The sequence below is a fragment of the Somniosus microcephalus genome, chromosome 20 (assembly GCF_052327205.1).
Source record: "Somniosus microcephalus isolate GS21.2 chromosome 20, FLI_Smic_1.0, whole genome shotgun sequence".
Lineage (NCBI taxonomy): Eukaryota > Metazoa > Chordata > Chondrichthyes > Squaliformes > Somniosidae > Somniosus > Somniosus microcephalus.
Window position 1 is genome coordinate 20,309,777 of NC_141006.1, and position 26,429 is coordinate 20,336,205.

At 47.2% G+C, this 26,429-nt stretch overlaps 1 protein-coding gene across 1 annotated transcript in view; it reads right to left on the bottom strand.

The window, feature by feature from the left end:
• Positions 1 to 2,719: 2,719 nt before the first annotated feature.
• Positions 2,720 to 26,429, bottom strand: part of oscp1b (organic solute carrier partner 1b) — a 45,931-nt gene continuing 22,221 nt past the window's right edge. The window contains 10 exon segments of the mRNA XM_085962366.1: positions 2,720 to 3,762; positions 4,274 to 4,337; positions 5,280 to 5,419; positions 9,970 to 10,039; positions 11,988 to 12,116; positions 16,242 to 16,345; positions 21,334 to 21,414; positions 22,991 to 23,158; positions 23,837 to 23,938; positions 23,940 to 23,992. Of these exon segments, the coding sequence (XP_085818492.1) occupies positions 3,646 to 3,762; positions 4,274 to 4,337; positions 5,280 to 5,419; positions 9,970 to 10,039; positions 11,988 to 12,116; positions 16,242 to 16,345; positions 21,334 to 21,414; positions 22,991 to 23,158; positions 23,837 to 23,938; positions 23,940 to 23,992 (1,028 nt within the window). The 3' untranslated portion in view covers positions 2,720 to 3,645.

Genomic DNA, 26,429 nt, shown 5'->3' on the forward strand with positions numbered 1-26,429 from the left:
CACGGTCATTAAATGCCTCAACAGCCTGTTCTGCATGCCGAGCTACATCCACACGGATAGGGGGGCGTCCTTCATGAGTGAAGAGCTACGCCAGTACATGCTGTCCAGGGGTATCGCCACGAGCCGTACCACCAGCTACAACCCCCAGGGTAACGGTCAAGTGGAGCGAGAGAACGGGACAGTATGGAAAGCAGTCACTCTAGCTCTAAGGACCAAGGGCCTCCCTATCTCCCGCTGGCAGGAAGTCCTCTCAGATGTGCTCCATTCGATACGGTCGCTATTGTGTACTGCCACTAATGCCACGCCTCATGAATGAATGTTTAGCTTCCCCCGGAAATCCACCTCAGGCGTATCCATGCCGTCATGGCTCTCCACCCCGGGTCCGGTATTCGTGCGAAGGCATGTGAGGGGCCATAAGACGGACCCTCTCGTGGAGCCAGTGCACCTACTCCACGCCAACCCCCAATACGCGTATGTCCGGCACGCCGACGGAAGGGAGGACACCGTGTCAATAAAAGACGTCGCCCCAGCCGGTAACGACAACAACCACGGCAATAGCAGCAACAACGACCACAGCAACTCTTACCCACCCACTACTCTTTCATCACCCCCGGAAGAACATCGACCAACGGCACCCCCACCAACTACTCCTTCAACAACCCTGGCGGCACCCCCGGCAGAGACCCAGGAGGCCACCGGGGACACCCAGCCGACACCACAACAGCTACGTCGGTCGCAGAGGACTACCAAACCCCCGAACAGACTAAATCTATAGAAGGGGTGAATGTGATGAAATATTCCATTCATCACTGCCTGTGACTGTGGTTGGTTTCAGGTTCCCCCTTACCATTGTACTGCCTGTGACTGTGGTTGGTTTCAGGTTTCTCCTCACCATTGTATTGTGTATTGGAATGTATGGAATGTGTTGTGTGTAGGGCTCCGCCCATACCTGGCCTCTATGTAAGCCAGCTCAGTCTGGCCTTACAGCCAGTACTGCAGACCTCCAGGGAAGATACCTCTCTCCACTGCGTGTTATCTTCTAAGTTAATAAAAGCCTTGTTTTGTTTCGCTAACATCGAGTCTCGGGATTATTGAGGCACATCAATCACTTTAAATGAAATTATGGGAGTATAACTAGAGAACATAGGCTCAAACTAGTGATAGGTATTTTTAGGACAGATAACAGGAAATTCTTCTTCTTCACATAAAAGAGTGATCAACATGTGGAATAAACTTCTAGAGTGTAGTGGAAGCAAAAACCCTGGAGTCATTCAGCAAACAACTGATGCTACAATGTGTTGGGGGTGAGTGACATTAAGATCTCTCTGCTAGGCTGAACGACCTTCCCTCATGTGTAATTATCTTGTTTGAGGTGAAATGGTGCCCCCATCAGGATACTCCGACATCAATCTCTATCACCCAGTCCCACAAGCCCGTCTGTCAGAGTACCTGCATTAGTAAATCACCTACTGCAGCACTGCCCTACACCCACTGAGACACTGGAGGAGACTGACCTTCAGCAAACAGCACTTGTTATTTCTAATATTGTGTAGTTAAGAATTCAAGTAGGAGCAAAGCTGAAAGAGGAGCTTTTTACATATTAAAAAATAACTTTTACTGCTGATCTCCTTTATTTCCTGAAGTAACTGAACTGAGCTTTGAGTAGAGGCAATTTTCTTTAAGGTGGTTATGGAGCTGTGAGATCAGCTGTAAATCGCACACCAGTCAGGAGTAGTGATATATCACTAAGGTTTACAACACGCATACAGGTTTCACTTCTTCCTGCTACTACACAATAACCTTAGGTTAGTAGCCCCCGTTTAATAGTGCCGCTCCCAAACCATCGCCCCAGCAGCATGAACTGAGTGTGCACCCCACCCCCAAAAAGAACATCTAGTCAGTGGCGTACCAGAGTGTACACTGAGCCTTTAGCACCACCAGCAATCTGCTTTCTGATTGACATGAATGGTACACTGGATTAAACCTGCCAAGGGATCAGGTTAATCTGAAGATTTCCACTGAAAAGTGTTAACGCACAGAATGCCGAGCGGATAACGGCTCCTTAGAGGCATTCTGCTAACATCTATATAGGATTGCCTTGGCACATCAGCCGTCGAGATAAGCCTGCTCTGCTTTCTGTCAGTGCACCAACTGGCCTCCCAACTGGATTAATCATCTGCAGCACCTCGGGCAACCTGTGATATGTAAGCAGGCACAGTAAATAGAAAGCAAACATATCCTGCAACAGTTTCACCCGACAATGGAGCACCTTCCTGTCACACAGCCAGCTTTAGGCCTCCTGAAAGCCCATCGCTACTGGGGGAGGGGGCTGAGGTGAGGTTCCCGGTCCGCTGGTAAATGCTGCAGTCACCACAAGTCTGGAGGCAAAGGATGTAAGAGCTGTAAATAAAGAGGTGGAAAGGAATGTGGCCGATCAGCAGAAAGCCAGATTAATGAGAATAGAGATAAGGAAACACAAAGGAAGGAAGTGCTATTGGAGAGCGAATGTCAAGGGAAATATTGTAAAAATGTTAAGATATTAAAACAGATCACCTCAGCAAGTGAATTAATTACAAAGTTAATCAGAGCCAGTCCAAGATAGGAAAGAAGAAAACTGCGTGGGATGAAGATACCTCAGAAAATTTTAAAGTAATAATGAATAACAGACTGAGAATATACAGGGAACACATGCTAAATGCAAATTAATACCGACACTCAATTTGAATGTAATATTTTAATGAAGTAGTCAGTGTTTAAAATTATTAAATAACATTTAATTGTGGCAATTAATAGTTGCTCTTTAGAAATTCTGGTGCAGAGGCCCAAAATCCTGAGGCCAGTTCTGCCCTTTAACATTCAAAGTAGAACCAAAGCTTTGTGCCTGTTTGATTGGATGTATGAATCTGAACTGTCCAAGAAGATTGGCAGATTTTCATACAACTGCTGGCAGGGTTCCATAGCATGGCTCCATGACCCCTCGGTCACACACAGTCACCCCAATGTCACCCACAGTCAGTGTACCATAGCGTGACACTGTGACCCCACTGTCAAACACAATGCCCCACTGTCACACACCGTGGCCCCACTATAACCTACACTGACTGGTTTCAATGGTATGACATTCTTGCCAACCATCTTTATCATTTTTACGCCCTCCCCTGACCCCCCCACCAATGACTACCTAATCAGCCACAGTCCCAGTTTTACCTAGGTGTGACTTGATTTTCACAGGTGCACTCAAAAATACATTAAAAAAAACCACTTGCATCCCATACAAATCTGTCTCCAGCTCACTGATCAGCAAAAATTCACAGCTGAGCCAAATCATTTCCCTGTGTCTCCCCCACTTCATGTTGCGACCCTGCCCCATTGCATTTCCAATCCCCCATCCAGGTTGAGGGTCACAAACGTTGGTGAATACGATCACACTCTGGCTCATTTAATATTTTCTATGTACAGTGATAAAACTGCGTTGGTGCACAAAACTGTACAGAATGGGAGTTCAGCTCTTGGTACAGGAATTGAGTGAGTCGTTAACAAAAAGAATTCGCTCAGAGGGTTGAAAGCCAGACACCCAGCGACGGATGTTGTGCCAAGGAAGGTCACGTGGAAAAGATGGTGACGCCACAGCTGCTCACTGGTAGGTCACAGGTCGTCCATCATGGCCAGGAGGTCATCCCCTTTACTGCGGCTGTGCCTGGGCTGCTCCTGGACATGGAATTCTACCATAATTCGAGCTAGCTCTTCGTGCTGCTGCTGGTCCTGTAGAGGGGGACAAGGCACATAATCTGACTGACGGTCTGCTGCTTTGTCAAAAGAAATAAAGCAAGATCCTTGATGGGCTGAGTGGATAAATGCACTGTGCGCAGTGTGGTATTGTTTGGAGACCGGGCCCGAGGTTAGATCCCTGGGTCTGTTGCTGAGCAGGCCCTTCTCAGCCGGGTTGGCACTACTGCCTTCACTGTTGAGATAGGAGTGGGGACCCCAGCTGGTTTGTGACCTGAGTGCTATCCAGTGACCTCTGCTGGAGAGTGTGTACATCTGATGCAGCACAAGACAGGATTGGGGTTTTTGTGATCCCTCCCCCCATGGTTGAATGTGCCCATTTAGCTGAATTAGCAACGGCCTGCTGGTGCCCACGGGTATTAAACTCTGTTGAGTCAGCGCCTTCAGGTGAGAAAGCCGAGGTGGGAGGGAGGGGAATTGCAAATGCACAAATTAATTAAAAAGCGTTGCGCAACTGCTGCAAATAGCAATCCGACATCCCGCTCACCTTTGTGGCCTGTATGTTGATGACTTCATCAGAAAGTTCTGCAGACCTTATGGTCGCTGCATGGCTAGAACACAAAAATAGATCAAAATGTAACTTGCTGTGGCTAAGAGCCTACCCCATTCTTTAGGAGGAGTTAAACTTCCACAAACAATTCTTCCCCACTCGCCCGACGTAGTCTGGAGCCGAGCTTCTGTTCTCACTGGTACTTGGTTAATTTTGCTGTTTTACGGTAATGTTTGTGATTTATTGGCAATGTTTTACAGTAATATTGAAGCTCAGTCCTTTTGTGTTACTGCTGCCTCCACTGGACAAGACTGCCCTTTCTTAGAGACACTGGCCCCGTGATCTTCCCACATGGTGCAACACCAACACAATTCCTGTGTGGAGGATTAAATCACTACAAGTTTTATTATCTCCTGCCCTCTGCAGTGCTACCCTTAAGGCAGTCACTAGGAGGTGCAAGGCACTAGTCCAAGCTGACTCAGTTGTAACTTTCCTTTTCTGCTGTAGGGATGTGCTGGGCCTTCATCCAAAGGCACAGGGGTGAGATGTGAAAAATTCATTTTCATAGAATCTTGCAGCGCAGAAGGAGGCCATTTGGCCCGTGTGCGCGCGTCTATAGAGGTATGTCTGGGGAAAGAATGTGTGGATGTGGGTGCATGTATAGAGGTGTGTGTGGGTGCGTGTATAGAGGTGTGTGTGGGAAAGAATGTGTGGATGTGGGTTTGTGTATAGAGGTGTGTGTGGGAGGGAGTGTGGATGCGTGTGTAGAGGTGTGTGTGGGAAGGAATGTGTGGATGTGGGTGCGTGTACAGGGGTGTGTGGGGGAAGGAGTGTGTGGATGTGCGTGTGTGTATAGAGGTGGGTGTGGGAAGGAATGTGTGGATGTGGGTGTGTGTAGGAGGGAGTGTGTGGATGTGGGTGCGTGTATAGAGGTGTGTGCGTGTGTGGTTATAAATCTTGTTCCCGTGAAAGAAACACAATTGATAAAATGGCATCAACTTACTCTTCCTCCTCGTCTGTGCCAAACAGATTGAGCCGAAATCCTGGCTCACTGGCCACAGGCTTCTTGATCTCCGGACCTCCCATTAAATGTGCCAGCAGGTTCAGCTCCTCTTTCGCCAGTGGGTTGGGGGCTGCATTCTCCTGCAGCAAAAGACAGGAGGAAATGAAAAGCCAAAAACGGCAGAGTAAAACAAGAAGAACAGGTAGATTATAGGTAGGCATCGCTCAGTACTGACACACAGACTGAACTATTGTGACAGCAGCAGTATCAGGTAACAATTGGGTCTGATTGGATTCTCAGCATGGACAGATCATCCAGTACTCGATGGTATCAAGGTTCTAGACAGGGATGTAGGAGAATACATAGAAAAATGACAAGAATGAGAGAAAGAAAGAGAAATAAAGAAAGTGAGAAAAAGAGAAAGAACGACCAAACTTGCATTTATATAGCGCCTTTCACGACCTTGGGACATCCCAAAGCGCTTTACAGCCAATGAAGTACTTTTGAAGTGTAGTCACTGGTTGTAATGTTGGAAATGCAGCAGCCAATTTATGCACATCAAGGTCCCACAAACAGCAGTGACAATGCAGCACTCCCTCAGTACTTCACTAATGTGTCAGCCTAGATTTTGTGCTCAAGTCCTTGGAGCGGGACTTGAACCCACAAACTTGACTCGGAGGAGAGAGAGTGCAGCCATTGAGCCACAGCTGACACCGTAGAATACAAACCTCAATTGAAAACTGAAATGGTTTATAAGTAACCAGAGGTCCCCAATCCCATCACCAAGAGAAGCCGAGGCATTCCCAACACGGAGAAAAGGAAGTCAGCACAGGGCCACTCACTCCACTTGCACGTGCCTTCACGTGAGCAGCTCAGAAGTGATACCCCTGAGACAACCCTGTGGACAGATTCCCTGCCTGGCTTCAGCTAAGGATATATCTAAACATTTCAGGGGGGAAAAATATATTTAACAATAAAGTCAAAGAAGGGGAGAAAAATATTAAGGATGTTTGCACACAAGAATTTAATTTCAAGCTTTACATCAGAACCCCTAAACCTGAATATTTTACTTCATTTAAAGGGAAGCTGTGTTTCAACATAGCCCTGAACGTTATTCATGCCTCGCTCATTTAGTCCATTGCTACCTTCTTTTACATTGTAAAACTGTTCGTTACCAGCCCGATCATCTGGAAACACCCAGTGCCCCACAAAATGGATGATCCCAGCACAACTCCAGCAGTTTGAAAGCTCCAGGGGTGATAGAGAGGAACCAGCAAGTGCAGAGATCTCTCCATTTAGAACACTTAGGATTACAAGTTTATTGACGGATACAAAAGTCTGGGAAGAATACTTTCCATCAAAGTCCTCCCCTTCTGTAGAGTGAAAAAAACCTAGGCTGACACCTCAATTCAGTACAGAAGGAGTGCTACATTGTTGGAGGTGCCATCTTTTAGATGAGATGTTAAATTGAATCCTGTATTGATTGATTTATTTTTGTTCAAGGGCACCACACAACACAAGGGTTGGGGCTCGAATTATATTCACACAAGAATCTTCAACGATCGTACCCAAGTCTGAATGGAACACTTCCTCAATCCTGTTCTCATAGGGTCAACAGTAGCATCTCTATTAAAAGGTAAATCCATTGGTCTCACACTTCGAGGAAGTCAGATTCCTGAAGGAAGCATTGGATGGGGACAGAGCTGCAACACTGTACTGCCAATTCTCTAATCCTCACGCGCTCTGACCATGGCTCCCCAGTGGGACTGTGCGATTGGTGAATTTGTCCGTTAGTCTCTCCGTGTATGTTACTCTCCCCCTCTTACTATGTCTCCCTCTCTCTCCACGCCCATATTACTTTTCCCTATCTCTAGCCATTGTTGTTACTCTCTCCCTATCTGTTTCTCCTCCCAGTCTGTACTACTCTCCCCCTTTCTCTGTTACTTTCCCCCTGTCTCTGCTAACTCCTTTCTGTCTCAGTCTTTGTTGTATCTGTTGCTCTTTCCCCTTTCTGTTCCTCTCCCTGTACCCATTACTTTCCCTTTTCTCTCTACGTCCTCATTAATTTCCACTTTCTGCATTTGTTACTCTCCTACTTCCCCTATTTCTACTGCTCTCCTCTTTTCCCGTTATTCTTTTCCAGTAGTCGTGTCACTCGCTCCTTTCTTGGTCCTTCTCCCCCTTCTTTCTGTTAGTAACTCATCTGTTACTCTCCCTGTCTGTTAGAGAGAGGGAAAATGTGACTCTCCCACAGGGCCTCGACTTGTGATTTTCACTGATTTTAGGAAGATATTACAGGGCGGTTTACGTGGCATTTCCTCCAGTCCTCCCCATCTCTTGTCTGTTACTGTCTCCCTGTGTCTGTTACTTTTCTTTCTCCAAGTTTCTCTGTTAATCCCCTCCTGTGTCTGTTACTCCCACTCTGTATATTTAAGTTCTTCTCTCCATTAGTTTCCTTCTTTCTCTGTTACCCCATCATTCTCCTCAATCCCTCTGTTTCTCTATTTTTGTGTTGCCGTTACTCTCCCTCTTTCTGTCTGAGGTTCTGTGGACAGTTCGTTACACTCTTAGCAGTGCAGTTCTGATTGACCCACAGAAATTACTGGCAGGATAGTGGTAGAGCACTGTTACTCCAGCGTACTGCGCCTCGGGGTGGTAGGATGTTGTCTTCCACAAATTCCCCATGTAGTGAAAGTTTCTGATTTCAGCAACTAATACTGCCGCCCCTAGCCCACCCACCTGGTGCTGCCGCCGCTAGCCCACCCACCCGGTGCTGCCCCTAGCCCACCCACCCGGTGCTGCCCCTAGCCCACCCACCCGGTGCTGCCGCCCCTAGCCCACCCACCCGGTGCTGCCGCCCCTAGCCCACCCACCCGGTGCTGCCAGCACTAGCCCGCCGCCCCTAGCCCGCCCACCCACCCGGTGCTGCCAGCACTAGCCCGCCGCCCCGAACCCACCCACCCGGTGCTGCCGCCCCGAGCCCACCCACCCACCTGGTGCTGCTGCCTCTAACCCGCCCGCCCACCCACCTGGTGCTGCCGCCTGGTACCAGCCCACCCACCTGGTGCTGCCGCCTGGTACCAGCCCACCCACCTGGTGCTGCCGCCTGGTACCAGCCCACCCACCTGGTGCTGCCGCCTGGTACCAGCCCACCCACCTGGTGCTGCCGCCTGGTACCAGCCCACCCACCTGGTGCTGCCGCCTGGTACCAGCCCACCCACCTGGTGCTGCCGCCTGGTACCAGCCCACCCACCTGGTGCTGCCGCCTGGTACCAGCCCACCCACCTGGTGCTGCCGCCTGGTACCAGCCCACCCACCTGGTGCTGCCGCCTGGTACCAGCCCACCCACCTGGTGCTGCCGCCTGGTACTAGCCCACCCACCTGGTGCTGCCGCCTCTAGCCCACCCACCTGGTGCTGCTGCCTCTAGCCCACCCACCTGGTGCTGCTGCCTGGTGCTAGCCCACCCACCTGGTGCTGCTGCCTCTAGCCCACCCACCTGGTGCTGCTGCCTCTAGCCCACCCACCTGGTGCTGCTGCCTCTAGCCCACCCACCTGGTGCTGCTGCCTCTAGCCCACCCACCTGGTGCTGCTGTCTGGTGCTAGCCCACCCACCTGGTGCTGCTGTCTGGTGCTAGCCCACCCACCTGGTGCTGCTGTCTGGTGCTAGCCCACCCACCTGGTGCTGCTGTCTGGTGCTAGCCCACCCACCTGGTGCTGCTGTCTGGTGCTAGCCCACCCACCTGGTGCTGCTGTCTGGTGCTAGCCCACCCACCTGGTGCTGCTGTCTGGTGCTAGCCCACCCACCTGGTGCTGCTGTCTCTAGCCCACCCACCCAACCAAAAAAAAGGTTGAACATAAAACACAAGAAGCGATTAGTCCTTCCAGGGTACTCCCGTGCACCTCTGGCAGAGGACTAGGAGCAGGTAACTTTAAAAAATATATAGCAGTAGGTTAAAATAAGGTTGAGATAAAAAGAAAAAAATGTGAATGCTGAAAATGCACAGTCAGCATCAGAAAGAGTAGAAGTCAACATTCCAAAGAAGACTGTCTGAAGCTCGTCACCTGGAAACCATCTCCCCTGTGCTCGCTCACCTACATTGGCTCCCGGTTAAGCAATGGCTCGATTTTAAAATTCTCATCCTTGTTTTAAAATCCCTCCATGGCCTCACCCCTCCCTATCTCTAACCTCTTCAGCCCTACAACCCTCCAATTCTGGCCTCGAGCATACCCAATTTTAGTCACTGCACCATTGGCAAGCGTGCCTTCAGCTGCTAAGGCCCTAAGCTCTGAAATTCCCTCCCTAAACTTCTCTACCTACCTCTCCTCCTTTAAGACGCTCCTTAAAACCTACCTCTTTGACCTAGCATTTGGTCATCTGTCCTGGTGTCTTTGTGGCTCGGTGTGAAATTTTGTTTCATAAAGCTCCTGTAAAGCACCGTGGGACGTTTTACTATGTTAAAGGTGCTATATAAATACAAATTGTTGTTTTATTAGCTCATCTTTACCTTTAAACTGCTGACTGGCCTGCTGTGCATATATTAAATATAATACAAAAATATAAATTAGTATTGGGTGTGCAGGAGATAAATGAAAAAATGGGAATAGCCAATAAAATCAAGAGGAAGCTTGAAACAGCGCCGACCTTTGCCGCTAGAAACAGCGCCGACCTTTGCCGCTAGAAACACTGACCTTTGTGCGCGCAGCTGAGCTCTTCAAGGTCCCCGACATGTGCGTCTCCACAGGACGAGAAACGCTGTACCTGTGACCGTTCAGCAAATGCACAAGTGTCAGTAAAAAGGCACACAGCGCAACATCAACAATAACAAAAACAGTCTGGTGTCTTGGGCTCAGATCTTCAGAAGCACAGCTTATATAGTGAGCGGGCACCACTCACAGCTCCCTGGAACAATGATCACCCAAGTAGCATCCCCCGCGCCCACCTACTGTGAAGTGCAGGTAGGGCATTGCTCATTGCGTCTTTGTTGTTTTTTTTGAATGTAGGAATCAGTAACAAATATGAAATAATCAGTGTTTATAGCACAAAATAGGTCCTGTTATTAGCTACACTAATAGTAACAGTTGTGGGAGCCTGCCATCACTTTCATCCCATTTATTCCCTTAATGCACACGACATTTTCAGAGTGGATTGTTTTTGTGTGCGTTGGTTTGAAGACGACATAATTTCTTATGAATACTTACTAAGTCATGAACTGACTTGTGTTGGTAAACAAAACAGCGGCGACATTAGAACCTCATGCATGGCATTTTATCTCACCGTCGCTGCTTTCTGAATCGACAGGCTGGCCAGGCCACATTAAAAGGCATCAGTGACCTTGTTGAACAAGCTATGCTGTTTATTTTCTCCTTCTCTCTTCTGAAGCTGCTGACTCATGCCTGGGGATACGGTTCTACTCTTCACAAAATGCCGGGCATCCTACAGGAACTCGTTAAGTGGTCACTCTGTGTGCGGGTTTGGACAGCACCAAGGGTTGACAGGGCACGAGGGGAATCACAGCACAGCCTGACGCCGTCTCACCCAACGCACACTTTCCAGGAGGGGTTACTGGATTGCGATCAGGCGAGAGAATCCTGGCTGATTTTTCCCTTCTCTGGTCGCAGTCAATTGAACACAATCGAAGGTCGAAGTGAAACTGCAGCATCCAGGCTACTGCCCCAGCTTAGATCAACTGACTCAGCATAGGTAAAGATGGAGTTGGGCTCTGGTCAGTATGGCTCAATTCTACACTGGACAATACCCTTACTACCTGAACCCCACACCGTGGCTCAATTACCTGGGGAACTGTACCGCATTTGGGTAAGAGGTGCAATGTACGCAGCTATCATGCCTACAAGGATGATAGACAAACCAGTAGTGGTTCCTGACACACTGGCACTATGGCATGGAAGGCAGTGAGAGTAACAGTGTAAGAGGGTCGAAGTGAAATACAGTAGTTGAAGTAACAATCATTGAAGTTTCCTGGGATAAATGATGACCAATGCAGCTCAGTCAGTGTTTTCAAATGATTTGATCAGTCGCTGCTTAATTTATCCCTTAAAGGACCCATCTGATCTTTAATCACCTACTCCATGTATAACTTGAACATATCTTTGGTTCCCTCTAACTGCTCCCTATAACTTGCCTCTCTACTGTCATTTAAGTCCTGCTTCAACTCATTTTAACTGTATTCAATTGACTTTTGTGCAACTCCCAGTCCTCAACAGTTCGATTCCTCCTCTCCTAGGTTATGGCTCAATGAAGACCCCTCTCTTCATGTACAAGACTAAACAGTGAGAGTGCTGGCAGGATATTCACCAGTGGGAGGGAGACACAGACACACACAGACACACACAGACACACACCCCATTGGATATGCTTGATTTTAACCTTCCGAGCCCATAGATGCTGGGGCCAATTGTAGTGCTGAGAATGATAAGTTAATTGGTGGGTAAGGTCACCAGCCATTGTAGCACTGAGGCATACAGTGCAGCAATCAAACCTGCAACCTTCTGCTCTGCATAGCTGAGTGCTACACAGCCTTTACCCACCAGGCAATCGAGAATGCCCAATGGGTCATTTTCAAATAACCCTTCTTGGTTGTAGTTCATTTGAGAGTTTTTTGTAAGGCAGATGGAGAGAGTTGGCTCAGTTTACACTCTCTGGGACTGGTGCCCAAGAGATCCTTAGAGAGCAGACATGGGATACTTGCATATTGTTGCCAAGCTTAATAACTCTGTCGCCATAGAGGTCGAAAGATCCTTCTGTCAGTGCACTGGTGTAACTGCCGCTGGCTGGGAAGTCTGCTCGCTTCACCTCTTCTCCATTATAGTTAAACATTCTGTGACAAGCAGAGAAAGACCAGAAGTCAGTATTTTCCTTATGTAAAAAAATTACAATTAAATAGCACATTATTTCCAAACATTAAAATTCCTATTGATCTTTATTATTGAACTTCAGTAGATGTTTATATTTTTTCGGATTATGCAGGAGAGGCTGTGTAAAGTTTGATGTTCCTTAAAAGCAGGATTTATACATTATAAAATGTACAGCTCATGCACATCCACACATTCAGTGCAGCCACAAATCTATCACAGGTGGGCTGAGGGGACAACTTTTCTTTTAAATTTTTTTTTATATAAAAACAGTGCGGAGTTAAAAAGGAAAAGCTGCAAATGCTGGAACTACAGAGCAGGCCAGTCAGCATCGAACAGAAGAAAGACTAATGTTTTGGGTGGGCAGTCTTCATCGAGATGATTCCCACAAAGGTATCTCAGCCTGGAACGTTTACCTATTTTCCTTTCAGGTGCTGACCTCCCTGCTGTGTATTTCCAGTAATTTCTATATTGTTAAGTTCAGACAATTCAGTCATTGTCGCTAGTGTATGATATGAATATCTCTTGGGGCTAATTCTTGTACATGCAGAATTACAATGTGCAAAAGTCACATAAGCTGTGCCAACATGGGCAAACAACTCCCTTTTACCCAGTGTGGACTATACACTTACAGGAGCTGGTACTTAGTGACACACGAGCCGTACAGTAAAAGCTGGTTCTTCCCTTTTACCGTGTGTACAGGACTGGACTCAGAGACATGCAGAGAGTTGTGTGAAACTGGCCTTGAAGCTGATTCGTCCCACATTATTTGGAAAGTTTTTATTTTACATATCATTGCATCATAAGTTATTTAAAAATAATGTGGAACACATCATGTTTGGAAGTTTTAATTTAATAGATGTTAGTACTGGGAATGGAGCACTATCCCATTTGCGTACACAGAGGGTGATTTTCCTGTGTCTATTGCCCTGTTTGCATTGAAAAACAGGACGTTAGTGGGACCGCAATCGTACGGCATCTAGAATCGCTGGTTGTCTGCCCGTTCTGATTTTTGGGCGGACCTTGGTTTAGGAAACAGGCAAGGGCCTCAGGAATACTGGTCTCTGCCCGCATTGCTACCGCTCGTCCTTGATCCCACCCACAAACCAAGACGGAGAACAGTCATTTCCAGCAATATTTAAAAGGATCTTCAACTGCTCTCAGGTAAAGCGCTGGAAAGTTTTGGGAGACATTTTACTTGAATTATATTGTGGTTTTTTACTATAAGACAATTTCAAAGTGCTTGTGGTGGCTGTAGAACGTTCTGAACTCGAGGGATTTCTGGCAAAGCGCTTTTATCTTCATAGGAATCCTTCTGGCAATTCCACACTAGCCAGAGGAGGAAGAGCAGGAGAAAGAGGAAGGAGAAATCAGAGCTGCAGCGAGAGCAAATAGAAAGAGACGAGCTCGCTGGAATCCTCACCCACCCAACAGAGTGTACATGCCCAGGACAACATACCTGCAGTTCTCTGAGGAGCAGTGTATAAGGAGGCTGTGCTTCTCTTGAGGCTGTCAGAGTTGCATCGCCCCACAACAAGACCTGCAACCAACTGCCACAGCACAGCCTGTTGTAGTCAAGGAGCAAGAGCTCAGAACATTCCACAGCCTCTACAAGCTTTGGAAATTGACAATAGCAAAAACCACAATATAATGCAAGCAAAATGTTTCTCAAAACTTTCCCATGCTTTACCAGACTTTGAGAAAGTGCAAAGATTTAGGAGAATGATATCAGAACAGAGAGGTTATACCTATCGGGAAAGATTGAACAGGCTGGGGCTCTTTTTTCTAGAAAAAAGACTGAGGGGTGACCTGATAGAGGTCTTTCATAATCTTAAAGGGTTTGACAGGGTAGATATAGAGAAGATGTTTCCACTTGTGGGGAAGACCAGAACTAGGGGCCATAAATATAAGATAGTCTTTAATAAATTCAATAATTCAGGAGAAACTTCTTTACCCAGAGTGGCTAGAATGTGGAACTTGCTACCACAAGGAGTAGTTGAAACAAATAGCATTGATGCACTTGAGGCTTGAGGGAGAAAGGAATAGAAGGATATGTTGATGGGGCTAGATGAAGAAAAATGGGAGGAGGCTCTTGGAGCAGATATACTGGCACAGAGCTGTTGGCCTGTTTCTGTGCTGTAAATACTATGCACCATGTCACCCTGAACTTCTTTGCCTCTGGCTCCTACCAGGCTGTCACAGGGGATATCAGTAACATCAGTCAATCTGCAGTTCATGCTTGCATTAAGCAGGTGACTGATGCTGTGCTTGCTAGACCAAACACCCTGCCCACTGCCCTCCCGATTTACGATATATTAAAATTGCCGCCTCACCCCCACTGTCAGCGTCAAGCACTCCCAGCATTGTTAGATACAGAGTAAAACCACAACAATGCGCCTCTCACCCCACCTCACCCAAATGAAATGTTTCATTTCCCACACTAGCGCTCCTTATGGGCTTTTTAAATGAGGCTACCAAATTGTGGGCAGTTTTACCCTGCAGCCTCAGACCCACAAGGAACTGGGTTAATGTGCCCAGAGTCAGTGCACATGGGTCCCCACCAGCTATGAGAAAATGGAGATCTTTATCCCATCAGTGTGGGCTGGATTCAAACCCAGATCATAGGGGTGGAACACTTTCCCATTTCAGTGTCAGCATCAAATACTCCTAGGATACGTACAGCATAAGTTAGATATGAAAAAAGCTTTCATTGCACTGTCCCATCAAACACTCCTGAATCAGGTACAGCACAGCATAGATGCCGAGTAAAGCTCCCTCTGCAATACCTCAGTGAACCTCATCCCAACCTCAGAAGGATGTCATTTTTCCATTTTATAAGCGAATACCTCTGAGATTTCCAATTAAGTGCTAATTAGGGCAGTTTCGCACTATGGGCACACACCCACTGGGAACTGGAGTGAGACAGCCCAAAGTCACGTTACTCTTTGAATAGCCGTTATTCACAAAGTTCCAAAAAGGAGATTTGCAAACATGCATCTCCTTCAACATCTCATGCACCAGAAGTGCTGGAGTTCCATCAGAAGGACGAGGAGGTAATCCACATCAACAAACCCATATACAAGACAGGGCACCAATCTCATCCAGGAAACTACAGAAGTTGGACATCAGTCTAACATGAGTACCTGGTAAAATAATAGAATCAATCAGGAGCAAACTAATCCAATAACCTCCTTTGCCAATTGGCACCGAGTTTCTGAATCCAAGTCACTGATGTAAATTAGAAACAGCAGGGATGTCAACAATGATCCCTGGATCCCAGCCTTATTACCACCTCCCTTCACCCGGACGTAACTCCTTTGACTACTGTTCACTGCTTCCCAAGTTTCAGCAAAATTCTTACCCAAATCCCCACTGCTTATCGAGTAACCCTTTGTGCGGAGTTTTGTCACAGGCTTTTTGGAAGTCTAGGAACACCACATCGTAGGATGTGCCATAGTTCACTGCCTCAAGGAAGTCCAGTCAATTGGTCAGGCAGGATCTTCACCCCGTCTGAATCCATGTTGGCTGCTGTTTACCAAGCTATTATTGTACAGATAATCCTCAAGTTTACTCTTGATAACTGACTATTTTACGCAGATATTGGGAAGGATTTCTTCATACAAAAAGAGTGATCAACATTTGGAATGGCCTTTGGGGTAGGGTAGTGGAAACAAAAACTTTAGATTCATTTGAAGAGCAGCTCCAATGATGTGATGGGGAATGCAAGTTTCTTTTTGTGGATGGATGAGCTAAGACAGACCAGATGGTCTCATCTGTATTTGTCTTGTGACGTTGCGTCTGCGCCACAGAATGATGATTAAATAACATTCAACAAAGACTTATAGCAGAAAAATGCCATAAAGCTAAACAGATCACTTACTCACCTATAGCCGTGGAAAGATGTGTGAGGGCCCAAAACCGTGGAAGTTGGACAGGAGCAAGGAATAAGAGAACATAAACAATTGAAGCAAATAGTTTTCCTTCTTCCACAGTGAAGATAAAAGCCAAACTGGTGGGAGTGTGTACAGGGAAGCATGAATGGAAGAGTCACAATGGGCAGACAGTTGTGGGAGTGAGACCATCTAACTTACCTGATCAGTCCAGGGACCTCTGTTCCCCAAGGAACAGGCCCAGAAATTGGGAGCACGAATCGGCCATTAGAATTCTGAACTTTATCCTTCAGAAAGATGGATACCTGTGGAGATAAATTATAGCTCGCTAAATAATGATAAATGATAACATGTTAAATAGTGATAAAATCACATCTGCAAGTGTACAGTGCCATTAATTTTTCTTTCATCCCTCCTATCCTTCAGTTGCTGATTCCTGATGTACAGTAACCACCACCCTCAAGTACCCGCTCCTCACTCATTCTTCATGTGAGGCAAAACAGCATGTCAAAAGGCTATTCAACTATACAGGCATCAAGAAAAAGTTAGGTTAGATGCCAAGGTGTATTTGTTTTCAGGGTTCAACTCCTGGAATAGATCACCAAAAAGTGCACTAACTGGATTCACTGCAGTCCTTCAAAAAGGGACTGAATGAGTTCCTGAGAGTCGAGGACATCTTAAGTTGTAGAAGGTAACGCTGTGGTTTATAGTTTAAGGTCTCTGTGGTGTAGCGGGGACTGTTGGTAAACCAGGGCCCATAAATATCTCATTTAACTGTAGTGTAATTGGTGGGATTGATTTGATTTAAATTTAATTCCAATTAAAGGGTAAGTCATGACAGGAGAGCCCGGCCCCGTGGTATGCTCCTCCTGCACTATGTGGGAACTCAGGGACACTTCCTGTGTTCCTGACAACCATGTGTGCAGGAAGTGTGTCCAGCTGCAACTACTGGCAGACCGCATTGCGGCACTGGAGCTGCGATTGGATACATACTGGACCATTTGCGATGCTGAAGACATCGTGGATATCACGTTTAAGCAGTTGGTCACACCGCAGTCAAAAGTTGGACAGGCAGAAAGGGAAGGGGTGACCAACAGACAGAGTAGTAGGCGCAGGCAGGTAGTGCAGGGGTCCCCTGTGGACATCCCCCTCAAACAGATATACCACTTTGGATACTGTTGAGGGGGATGGCTTACCAGGGGAAGGCAGCAGCAGCCAACTTCCTGGCACCAGGGGTGGTTCTGCTGTACAGGACGGGAGGAAAGAGTCGGAGAGCTATAGTTATAGGGGATTCTATTGTAAGGGGAATAGATAGGTGTTTCTGCGGCCGCAAACGAGACTCCAGGATGGTGTGTTGCCTCCCTGGTGCAAGGGTCAGGATGTCTCAGAGCGGCTGCAGAACATTTTGGAAGGGGAGGGTGCAGTTGTCGTGGTGCATATAGGCACCAACGATATAGGTAAAAACCAGGATGAGGTCCAAAAAGCTGAATATAGGGAGTTAGGAGGTAAATTAAAAAATAGAACCTCAAAAAGGTAGTAATCTCAGGATTGCTACCAGTGCCATGTGCTAGTCAGATTAGAAATAGAAGGATATTTCAGATGAATACGTGGCTAGAGGAATGGTGCAAGGGGGAGGGATTCAAATTCCTGGGATATTGGAACCGGTTCTGGGGGAGGTGGGACAAGTACAAAACGGATGGTTTTCAACTTGGGCAGGGCCGGGACCGACGTCCTAGGGGGAGTGTTTGCTAGTGCTCTGGGGGAGGGTTTAAACTAAAATGGCAGGGGGTTGGGAACCTGAGCAGGGGGACAGAGGAAAGGGAAACAAGGATAAAAGCAAAAGATAGGAAGGAGAAAAACCAAAAGTGGCAGTCAGAGAAATCAACAGTTTAAATCAAACATGGCCACAGTAAATAATAATTCTAATAGGTCCAAGCGTTAAAAAAACAAGCCTGAAGGCTTTGTGTCTTAATGCGAGGAGCATTCGTAATAAGGTGGATGAATTAGCTGTGCAAAGAGGTAAACGAATATGATTTGATTGGGATTATGGAAACGTGGCTCTAGGATGGCCAAGGATGGGAACTCAACATCCAGGGGTATTCAATATTCAGGAAAGATAGACAAAAAGGAAAGGGAGGTGGGGTAGCATTACTGGTTAAAGAAGGGATTAAAAATTGTAAGGAAGGATATTAGCTCTGATAATGTGGAATCTGTATGGGTAGAAGTGAGAAATACCAAGGGGTAGAAAACGTTAGTGGGAGTGGTATATAGACCTCCAAACCGTAATGCGGAGGTTGGGGATGGCATTAAAAGGGAAATTAGAGAAGCGTGCAATAAGGGCACAGCAGTCATCATGGGTGACTTCAATCTACATATAGATTGGGCTAACCAAATTAGTAACACTACAGAGGAGGAGGAATTCCTGGAGTGTTTACGGGATGGTTTCCTGGACCAATATGTCGAAGAACCAACCAGAGATCAGGCCATATTAGACTGGGTATTATGTAATGAGAAAGGATTAATTAGCAATCTTGTTGTGCGAGGCCCCTTGGGTCGGAGCGATCATATTCTTCATTAAGATGGAGAATGAAGCAGTTGACTCAGAGACTAGGGTCCTGAATTTAAATAAAGGAAACTACGATGGTCTGAGGCGCGAGTTGGGTAGGATTGATTGGGGAATGGCACTCAAAGGGTTGATGGTAGATAGGCAATGGCAAACATTCAAAGACCACATGGATGAACTACAGAATTTATTCATCCCAGTTTGGCATAAAAATAAAGCAATAAAGTTGACTCAACCGTGGCTAACAAGGGAAATTAGGGATAGCATAAGATCCAAGGAGAGGACATATAAATTGGCCAGAAAAAGCAATAATCCTGAGGTTGGGAGCAGTTTAGGATTCAACAAAAGAGGACAAAGGGATTAATTAAGAAGGGGAAAATAGAATATGAGAGCAAGCTTTCAGGGAACATAAAAACCTGACTGTAAAAGCTTTTATAGATATGCGAAGAGAAAAAGATTGGTGAAGTCAAGCGTAGGTCCCTTGCAGTCAGAATCAGGGGAATTTATAATGGGGAACAAAGAAATGGCAGACCAATTTAATACATATTTTGGTTCGGTCTTCACAAAGGAGGACACAAATAACCTCCCAGAGATGTTGGGGAACATAGGGTCTGATGAAAGGGAGGAGCTGAAAGAAATCAGTATTTGTAGGGAAATGGTGTTAGGGAAATTGACGGGATTGAAGGCCAATAAATCCCCAGGGCCTGATAATCTACATCCTAGGGTACACTTAAGGAAGTGGCCCTAGAAATAGTAGATGCATTGCTGATCATCTTCCAACATTCGATGGAATCTGGAAGAGTACCCATGGATTGGAGGGTAGCTAATGTTACCCCACTATTCAAAAAAGGTGGTAGAGAGAAAACGGGGAATTACAGATCGGTAAGCCTAACATCGGTAGTGGGGAAAATGCTAGAGTCCATTATAAAAGATGTAATAGCAGAGCACTTGGAAAACAGTGACAGGATCGGACAAAGTCAACATGGATTTATAAAAGGTAAATCGTGCTTGACTAATCTACTGGAATTTTGAGGATGTAACTGGTAAAATAGATCAGGGAGAACCAGTGGATGTGGTGTATTTGGACTTTCAGAAGGCTTTCGATGAGGTCCCGCATAAGAGATTAGCGTGTAAAGTTAAGGCACATGGGATTGGGGGCAAGGTATTGACTTGGATAGAGAACTGGTTGGCAGACAGAAAGAAAGCAAAGAGTTGGAATAAACGGGTCTTTTTCCGAGTGGCAAGCAGTGACTAGTAGGGTACCGCAAGGATCGGTCCTTGGACCCCAGCTATTCTCAATATATATTAATGATCTAGACAAGGGAACTAGATGTAATATCTCCAAGTTTGCAGACGACACAAAGCTGGGTGGGTGTGTGTGCTGTGAGGAGGATGCCGAGAAACTCCAGGATGATTTGGACAGGTTGGGTGATTGGGCAGAAGCATGGCAGATGCAATATAACGTGGATAAATGTGAGGTTATCCACTTTGGTGGCAAAAACAGGAAGGCAGATTATTATCTGAATGACAATAGATTGGGAGAAGGGGAAGTGCAACGAGACCTGGGTGTCCTTGTGCACCAGTCGCTGAAGGTAAGCATGCAGGTGCAGCAGGCGGTTAAGAAGGCAAATGGTATGTTGGCCTTTGTAGCGAGAGGGTTTGAGTACAGGAACAAGGACGTCTTGCTGCAGTTGTACAGGGCCTTGGTGAGACTACATCTTGAGTATTGTGTCCAATTTTGGTCGCCTTATGAGGAAGGATGTTCTTGCCATGGAAGGAGTTCAGCGAAGATTCACCAGGCTGATACCTGGGATGGCAGGAATGACGTACGAGGAGAGATTGGGTCGATTGGGCTTATACTCGCTGGAGTTTAGAAGAATGAGAGGGGATCTCATTGAAACTTATAAAATTCTGACAGGACTGGACAGACTAGATGCAGGAAGGATGTTCCCGATGGTCGCAGGGGTCACAGTCTAAAGATAAGGGGTAAGCCATTTAGGACAGAAATGAGGAGGAATTTCTTCACCCAGAGAGTGGTGAACCTGTGGAATTCTCTACCACAGAAGGCAGTAGAGGCCAATTCATTAAATATATTCAAGGTGGTGTTGGATATATTTCTTAAGGTTAAAGGGATCAAGGGGTATGGGGAGAAAGCAGGGACAGGGTACTGAAGTTGGAGGATCAGCCATGATCGCATTGAATGGCAGAGCAGGCTCGAGGGGCCGAATGGCCTACTCCTGCTTCTATGTTTCTATGTAGGTGGGGCTAGCTGTGATTGGTATTATTAGTTACTGTAGTCTCCTGGAGCTTGCTTTATTGCCTTCCGGGGGGGGGGGGGGGGGGGGGGGGGGGGGGGGGGGGGGGCCGTGTCGAAGAGGAATTTCCCAGAGTTTTCCCTAAACTGGTTATGATATTTTCCTGTGTTTTTGCCACTCCCAAATTTTGACTTCAATCGAAAGGAAAATTGGACAGGGTTTATAAGAGGCAGCCAATTCGATATTGCCCACTTTACACCATGGGCCAAATTTAAAATGATCCCCTTTCTCTTTACGGACATTATTCCCCTATAGTTGCAAGGGCCCAAAAAACAAAGGCATAAAGTTGTCATCTACACCTTGTCTAGACATTAAACACTTTTGCAATACAACTGTGAAGCTGCAGTCTCAGTAGGTTCCATCCGCTGTGTACATGGTGTATCACTGACCTAGGAGGGACTTGGGGTGCACTTACTCGGATATGGAGGTCCTGAAAGAAAACGAGCAGGGTTTGCCTGATGAGCTGAAACTCCCCCGCAGGTAGGCAGCTGTACGTCTGTCAATCGGAGAAAGGCAAAAAGACATTCATTAAATTTCAACCTTGCAAATCAAACACACAGTCTGTTTCACAGTACTAAGCCCAGTTGAATAGATGTCCCAGCTAGACTGGGGCTGTCCCTCTGTAATTTGTTTCAGATGCAGCCTCGTATCCAAGTCAGCAATTTATGGAGATCTTCCAATGGCTTGGCATGGGGATATTCAAGAGCTGAGCTCCTCTTAGCCGGCACATGAACCTTTGCTGGTTCCTTTCATCTTTGCATGCCTGTGCATAAAACTATCTGACTTTTTTTTAAAATGAGGTAGCTCTTTAAACTTTCCGTGCCTGGAGGGCAGGAAAAAACTGTCCTTGCATGGCGCAAAAAGGTGGCTCACTGATTGGTCTAAATTAACCAATGAGGTTCTCCAAACTCAGACGTTTAAACAACTGCAGTTTCCAAGTTCAAGCTTTTGGGGGAGGGGGTAGATGGGAGGAGAAAGCATCATGTGGGGGGGGGGGGTGGAGACAGGGGATGTGATGGAGGAGGGGAGGACATGAATTTTTCTGTCTATGCTGCTTGGAATTTTTGTGCATGAGCAGCTAATTTGTGTGTGTATTGGGAAAATAGTACTTTTGTGCGTTGTCGGGGGTGGGGGGTTGTTTTGCATTTCTGTGTCATCTTATGTGGGATGACATAGCTCAATCACACCCTCGGCTCCACCTTTGACACCCTTGTCATCAGTAAAATCATACGCTCACCATCCTGGTCGTTCCCCTTGGTACGGCCTCCATCTTCACTCCCTTAATTCCAAGGGACACAGATTTGAAATTTAAAGCGCACGACTGGTTTAGCCATTCATCGCCAGATCTGGCTGGACCACAACATTCACTATTGGGCCCTATTCTCCTTTGCCAAAACCGCTCACTACTCCAGGATCATCCTGGAATCCAAAGATAACCCCCTTTTTTTTTCCTCCACTACCAACCGTCTCCTTAAACCCCTTTACCCTGCCCCCTTCCACCCTCACCTCCAACAAGTGTGAGAAACTCATGGACTTCTGTCACTAAGATTATGACAATCTGTGCAGCTGCCTCTGCCACATCCCTCTTCCCCTTGCCCAAGCCAAACTTCCCCCAAGGTTCCCTCTTTGCCCTTGTGAACTTGCATCTTTCTCCAATTTCTCTCCTATTGCCCCATATGCCCCTCTATGATCTCATCTTGAACCTATTCCCACTAAACTGCTGACCACCCAACTTCCCTTCCTGGCCCCCATGCCAGCTGATATTGTAACCGGTTCCCTCTTCAGGTACAGTCCCCCCTCCCTTTCAAATCTGTCATCAGTACCCACCTCAAAAAAAGCCACCCTTGACCCCCTTTCCCAAGCTCCCTCATGTTGTCAGACAAAGGAACCTGTCCCAGACACAGTGCCTCCCACCATCTGTCTCAGTAACTCCTGCTAGGTAGTTCACCGAATGATACCTGCAGCCCACTGTTGCAGGACTTTCTTGTTCACATGCAAGACTGAATTGTCCTTTGGTCCAACATTTGCTTTAGTTACACGGAGACTTAGTATTGAGTGAAGACAACACTCACCTCCATCAGCTGTCGGAATGTCTCATCTAACTGGTTGAGAATGCTCGGGGAGTCACGTATAAATTCCTTGACTGCATCCATATGATTGAACGTGACCAATAAGATGTCTTTAGGCCGTGGACAGAGCAGCACTTGGTACTTGAATGCCATTGTCATCAGGTCATAGAGCTGGGGGATATATGGAAACAAATTATAGATACCTAATGCACACAGGGTTAAATAAACAATATTCTTTTCTGCAACCAAGAATCACTTCAGAATTCTTTCCTCCTCTTCCCCCCACTTGAGTTGTGGCCCTAAGACTTCCTCTTCACCGTTCCCTTTCCTTGAGTCATCCTAGGACTTGATTCCTCCCCCATAACTACCTTGGTGAGGGGAAGCAAGCTGCCCGTTCACTCTGAATCCATTGCCAAGAGGTGCCCTAGAGTATGCAAACAGTGAGGGTCCTCCCTTTGGTTTTTGCATGATCTGTGGGAAACCAGCTAGCTTTGGCTATAAGTGACTGCTCCCACATCTTTTAAACTGCAATACGTGAAAGGATGGAGTTGGGCCCGTGCTCGAGCCAGGAGTGTGAATTTCCATTGATTGAGAGTATTGCCTGTCGCTGCTGTTTTCTTTCCATGGTGCTGTTTAATGTCGGGGCATCCAAAAGGGCATAGTTGAGAAGAGTGGCTGTTCCCAGCAGTTTGGCTCAAATCAGAGATGGTAGATGTGACCACAAACCACTTTTAAATTCATATTTTCTGAATAAAACCAGAATCTGTATTTACGTTTCTTTGTACCCAAAATGCTCCCATATTGCTGAAGGATTAAACATTGGCAATTACACTGGAGTGATTCATTTACCTTGTCCATGCTAGCCTGATTCAGTCTCATGATGGAGGCGTGAGCCAGTCGATCGAACACGGTTCTTAGGGCTTTCTTGGAATACAGTTCCTGAGATTTGAAACAATTCCTCCATGAACTTCTTATTAAACATAGTACTGATGATGTCATTCATTACTGAAAAAAAAGCAGAGTTATATATAATTTAATTAATAATTCATAAGTATCCCTTATATTGGCCTAGTGGGTAAAGGGACTGCCCAGGGTAGAACGGAACAACATGGACCTAGGACTAACCGCAGATTCAATCCTTACTCCGTCCTGAGTTAGTTGATGTAGGCTGGGGTGACAGTAGGGAATGTGTCAATTACAATTAACCTGATTACAATAGTGAGTGTGAGTGCGAGTGTGTAGGATCAAGTTCAGTTATGATGCTCACATAGTCAGAAAGCCCGCCAAGACTCAAAGTCTAAGCTCATGTGTAAAGATGGCCATTGGAGAGGAACTATGCATCGAATTGAGAGTCAGTGCCTTTAGCAAAGGAGGGGAATAAATTAGATGAACTAACAAAAACCTAATCAAACAAGGTGAGGAGGTGCAGCGTGGTGGCACTGTGTGTTGGAGCTCCAATGTGTTGAGCTGCGGTGAGGCAGGACCCAGATTCATGTCCATCATTCCTCACCTGCCAACAGTGTACTGAGCAGCTATCCTTGCAGGGCGTGAGGAGGGCACAAAGATAAAAAGAATAGCACTACGTCCACGGGTTGTACACCTCGTACCAACCAAGGTCGGGAGCAGGCCAAGCAGAGGGTTGGGAGTAGGTTACCAGCCCAGGGAATGTGCGCGACACAGAGTAAGTAACAGATAAAAAGAAAACAGCAAATCTGCTTTCAAACAAGTGAAGCACTGTGAAGGATTCTGGGTTTATACACACACTTAGCCAACAGTTTTTCTTTGATTGTATAAAACAGACAAAGGTGAATTTACCTCACACCCACACTTATTTCAGGAGATTTCAAAATGTACATCATGAGTTCCACACTTTCTGTCTCAGTCTCCTTAGCCCCCACACTCTACGCCATTTTATTGGGTGGTACACAACCACGGGTTATAAAACTCATCTGTGTGCACACCGAGTCTTTGGGCCATGCTACATTTGGGTCACTTATAGCGACTGCTGGTGGTGCTGCGTTCAGCCTGGGAGAGACACCAGCCTGTGGAACTTGGGTCAAGTGGACACAAGCATGCGCATGAATTCAAAAAACATGCCCACTTAGCCTTTCTGACCCTGGGGAGGGAAATGAAACAATCGTTGACTATTAATATCAAAAACAAAAAGCAAAATACTGCGGCTGCTGGAAATCGGAAATGAAACTAGAAATACTCAACCGGTCAGGAAGCACCTGCGGCGAGAGATGTTTCAAGTCGATGACCTTTCATCAGATCTGGAAAATATTAGAGATGAACAGCTTTTAAGCACGTGCAGAGGCATGGAAAGGGGGGCAGGAAAAGAACAAAGGGGGAGGTCTGTGATAGGGTGCAGGGCAGGAGTGATTAGATGACAAAAGTGATGACAGTGAAAAGCAAAAGGGATGATAATGAGACTAGTATAGAAACAAAAGATGCGTCCAGAGGAGGTGTAAATGGTTACAGCAGAGAATAGCAGAGGGAAGGGAAGCATGGAAAATCTGGCAAAGAGGAGATTGCTCCCGTGGCCTGGGTAACATGACGGAAGGCAGATAGATCCCAGGAGACAAGACCACCCCTACGGCTGAGTACCGATAGTGGATCCTCACCCCAAGCACCAGCCCACACCTCCCCCACCCGCCGGCTGAGTGCCGATAGTGGATCCTCACCCCAAGCACCAGCCCACACCTCCCCCACCCACGTACCGATGGGTATCCTCACCCCAAGCACCAGCCCACACCTCCCCCACCCGCGTACCGATGGGTATCCTCACCCCAAGCATCAGCCACCCCTCCCCACCCGCGTACCGATGGGTATCCTCACCGCAAGCACCAGCCCACACCTCCCCACCCGTGTACCGATGGGTATCCTCACCCCAAGCACCAGCCCACACCTCCCCCACCCGCGTACCGATAGGGTATCCTCACCCCAAGCACCAGCCACCCCTCCCCCACCCGCGTACCGATGGGTATCCTCACCCCAAGCACCAGCCCACACCTCCCCCACCTGCGTACCAATGGGCATCCTCACCCCAAGCACCAGCCCACACCTCCCCCACCCGCGTACCGATGGGTATTCTCGCCCCAAGCACCAGCCCACCCCTCCCCCACCCGCCGTGTACCGATGGGGATCCTCGCCCCAGCCCACCCCTCCCCCCAGCCGTGTACCGATGGGTATCCTCACCCCAAGCACCAGCCCACACCTCCCCCACCCGCGTACCGATAGGGTATCCTCACCCCAAGCACCAGCCACCCCTCCCCCACCCGCGTACCGATGGGTATCCTCACCCCAAGCACCAGCCCACACCTCCCCCACCTGCGTACCAATGGGCATCCTCACCCCAAGCACCAGCCCACACCTCCCCCACCCGCGTACCGATGGGTATTCTCGCCCCAAGCACCAGCCCACCCCTCCCCCACCCGCCGGC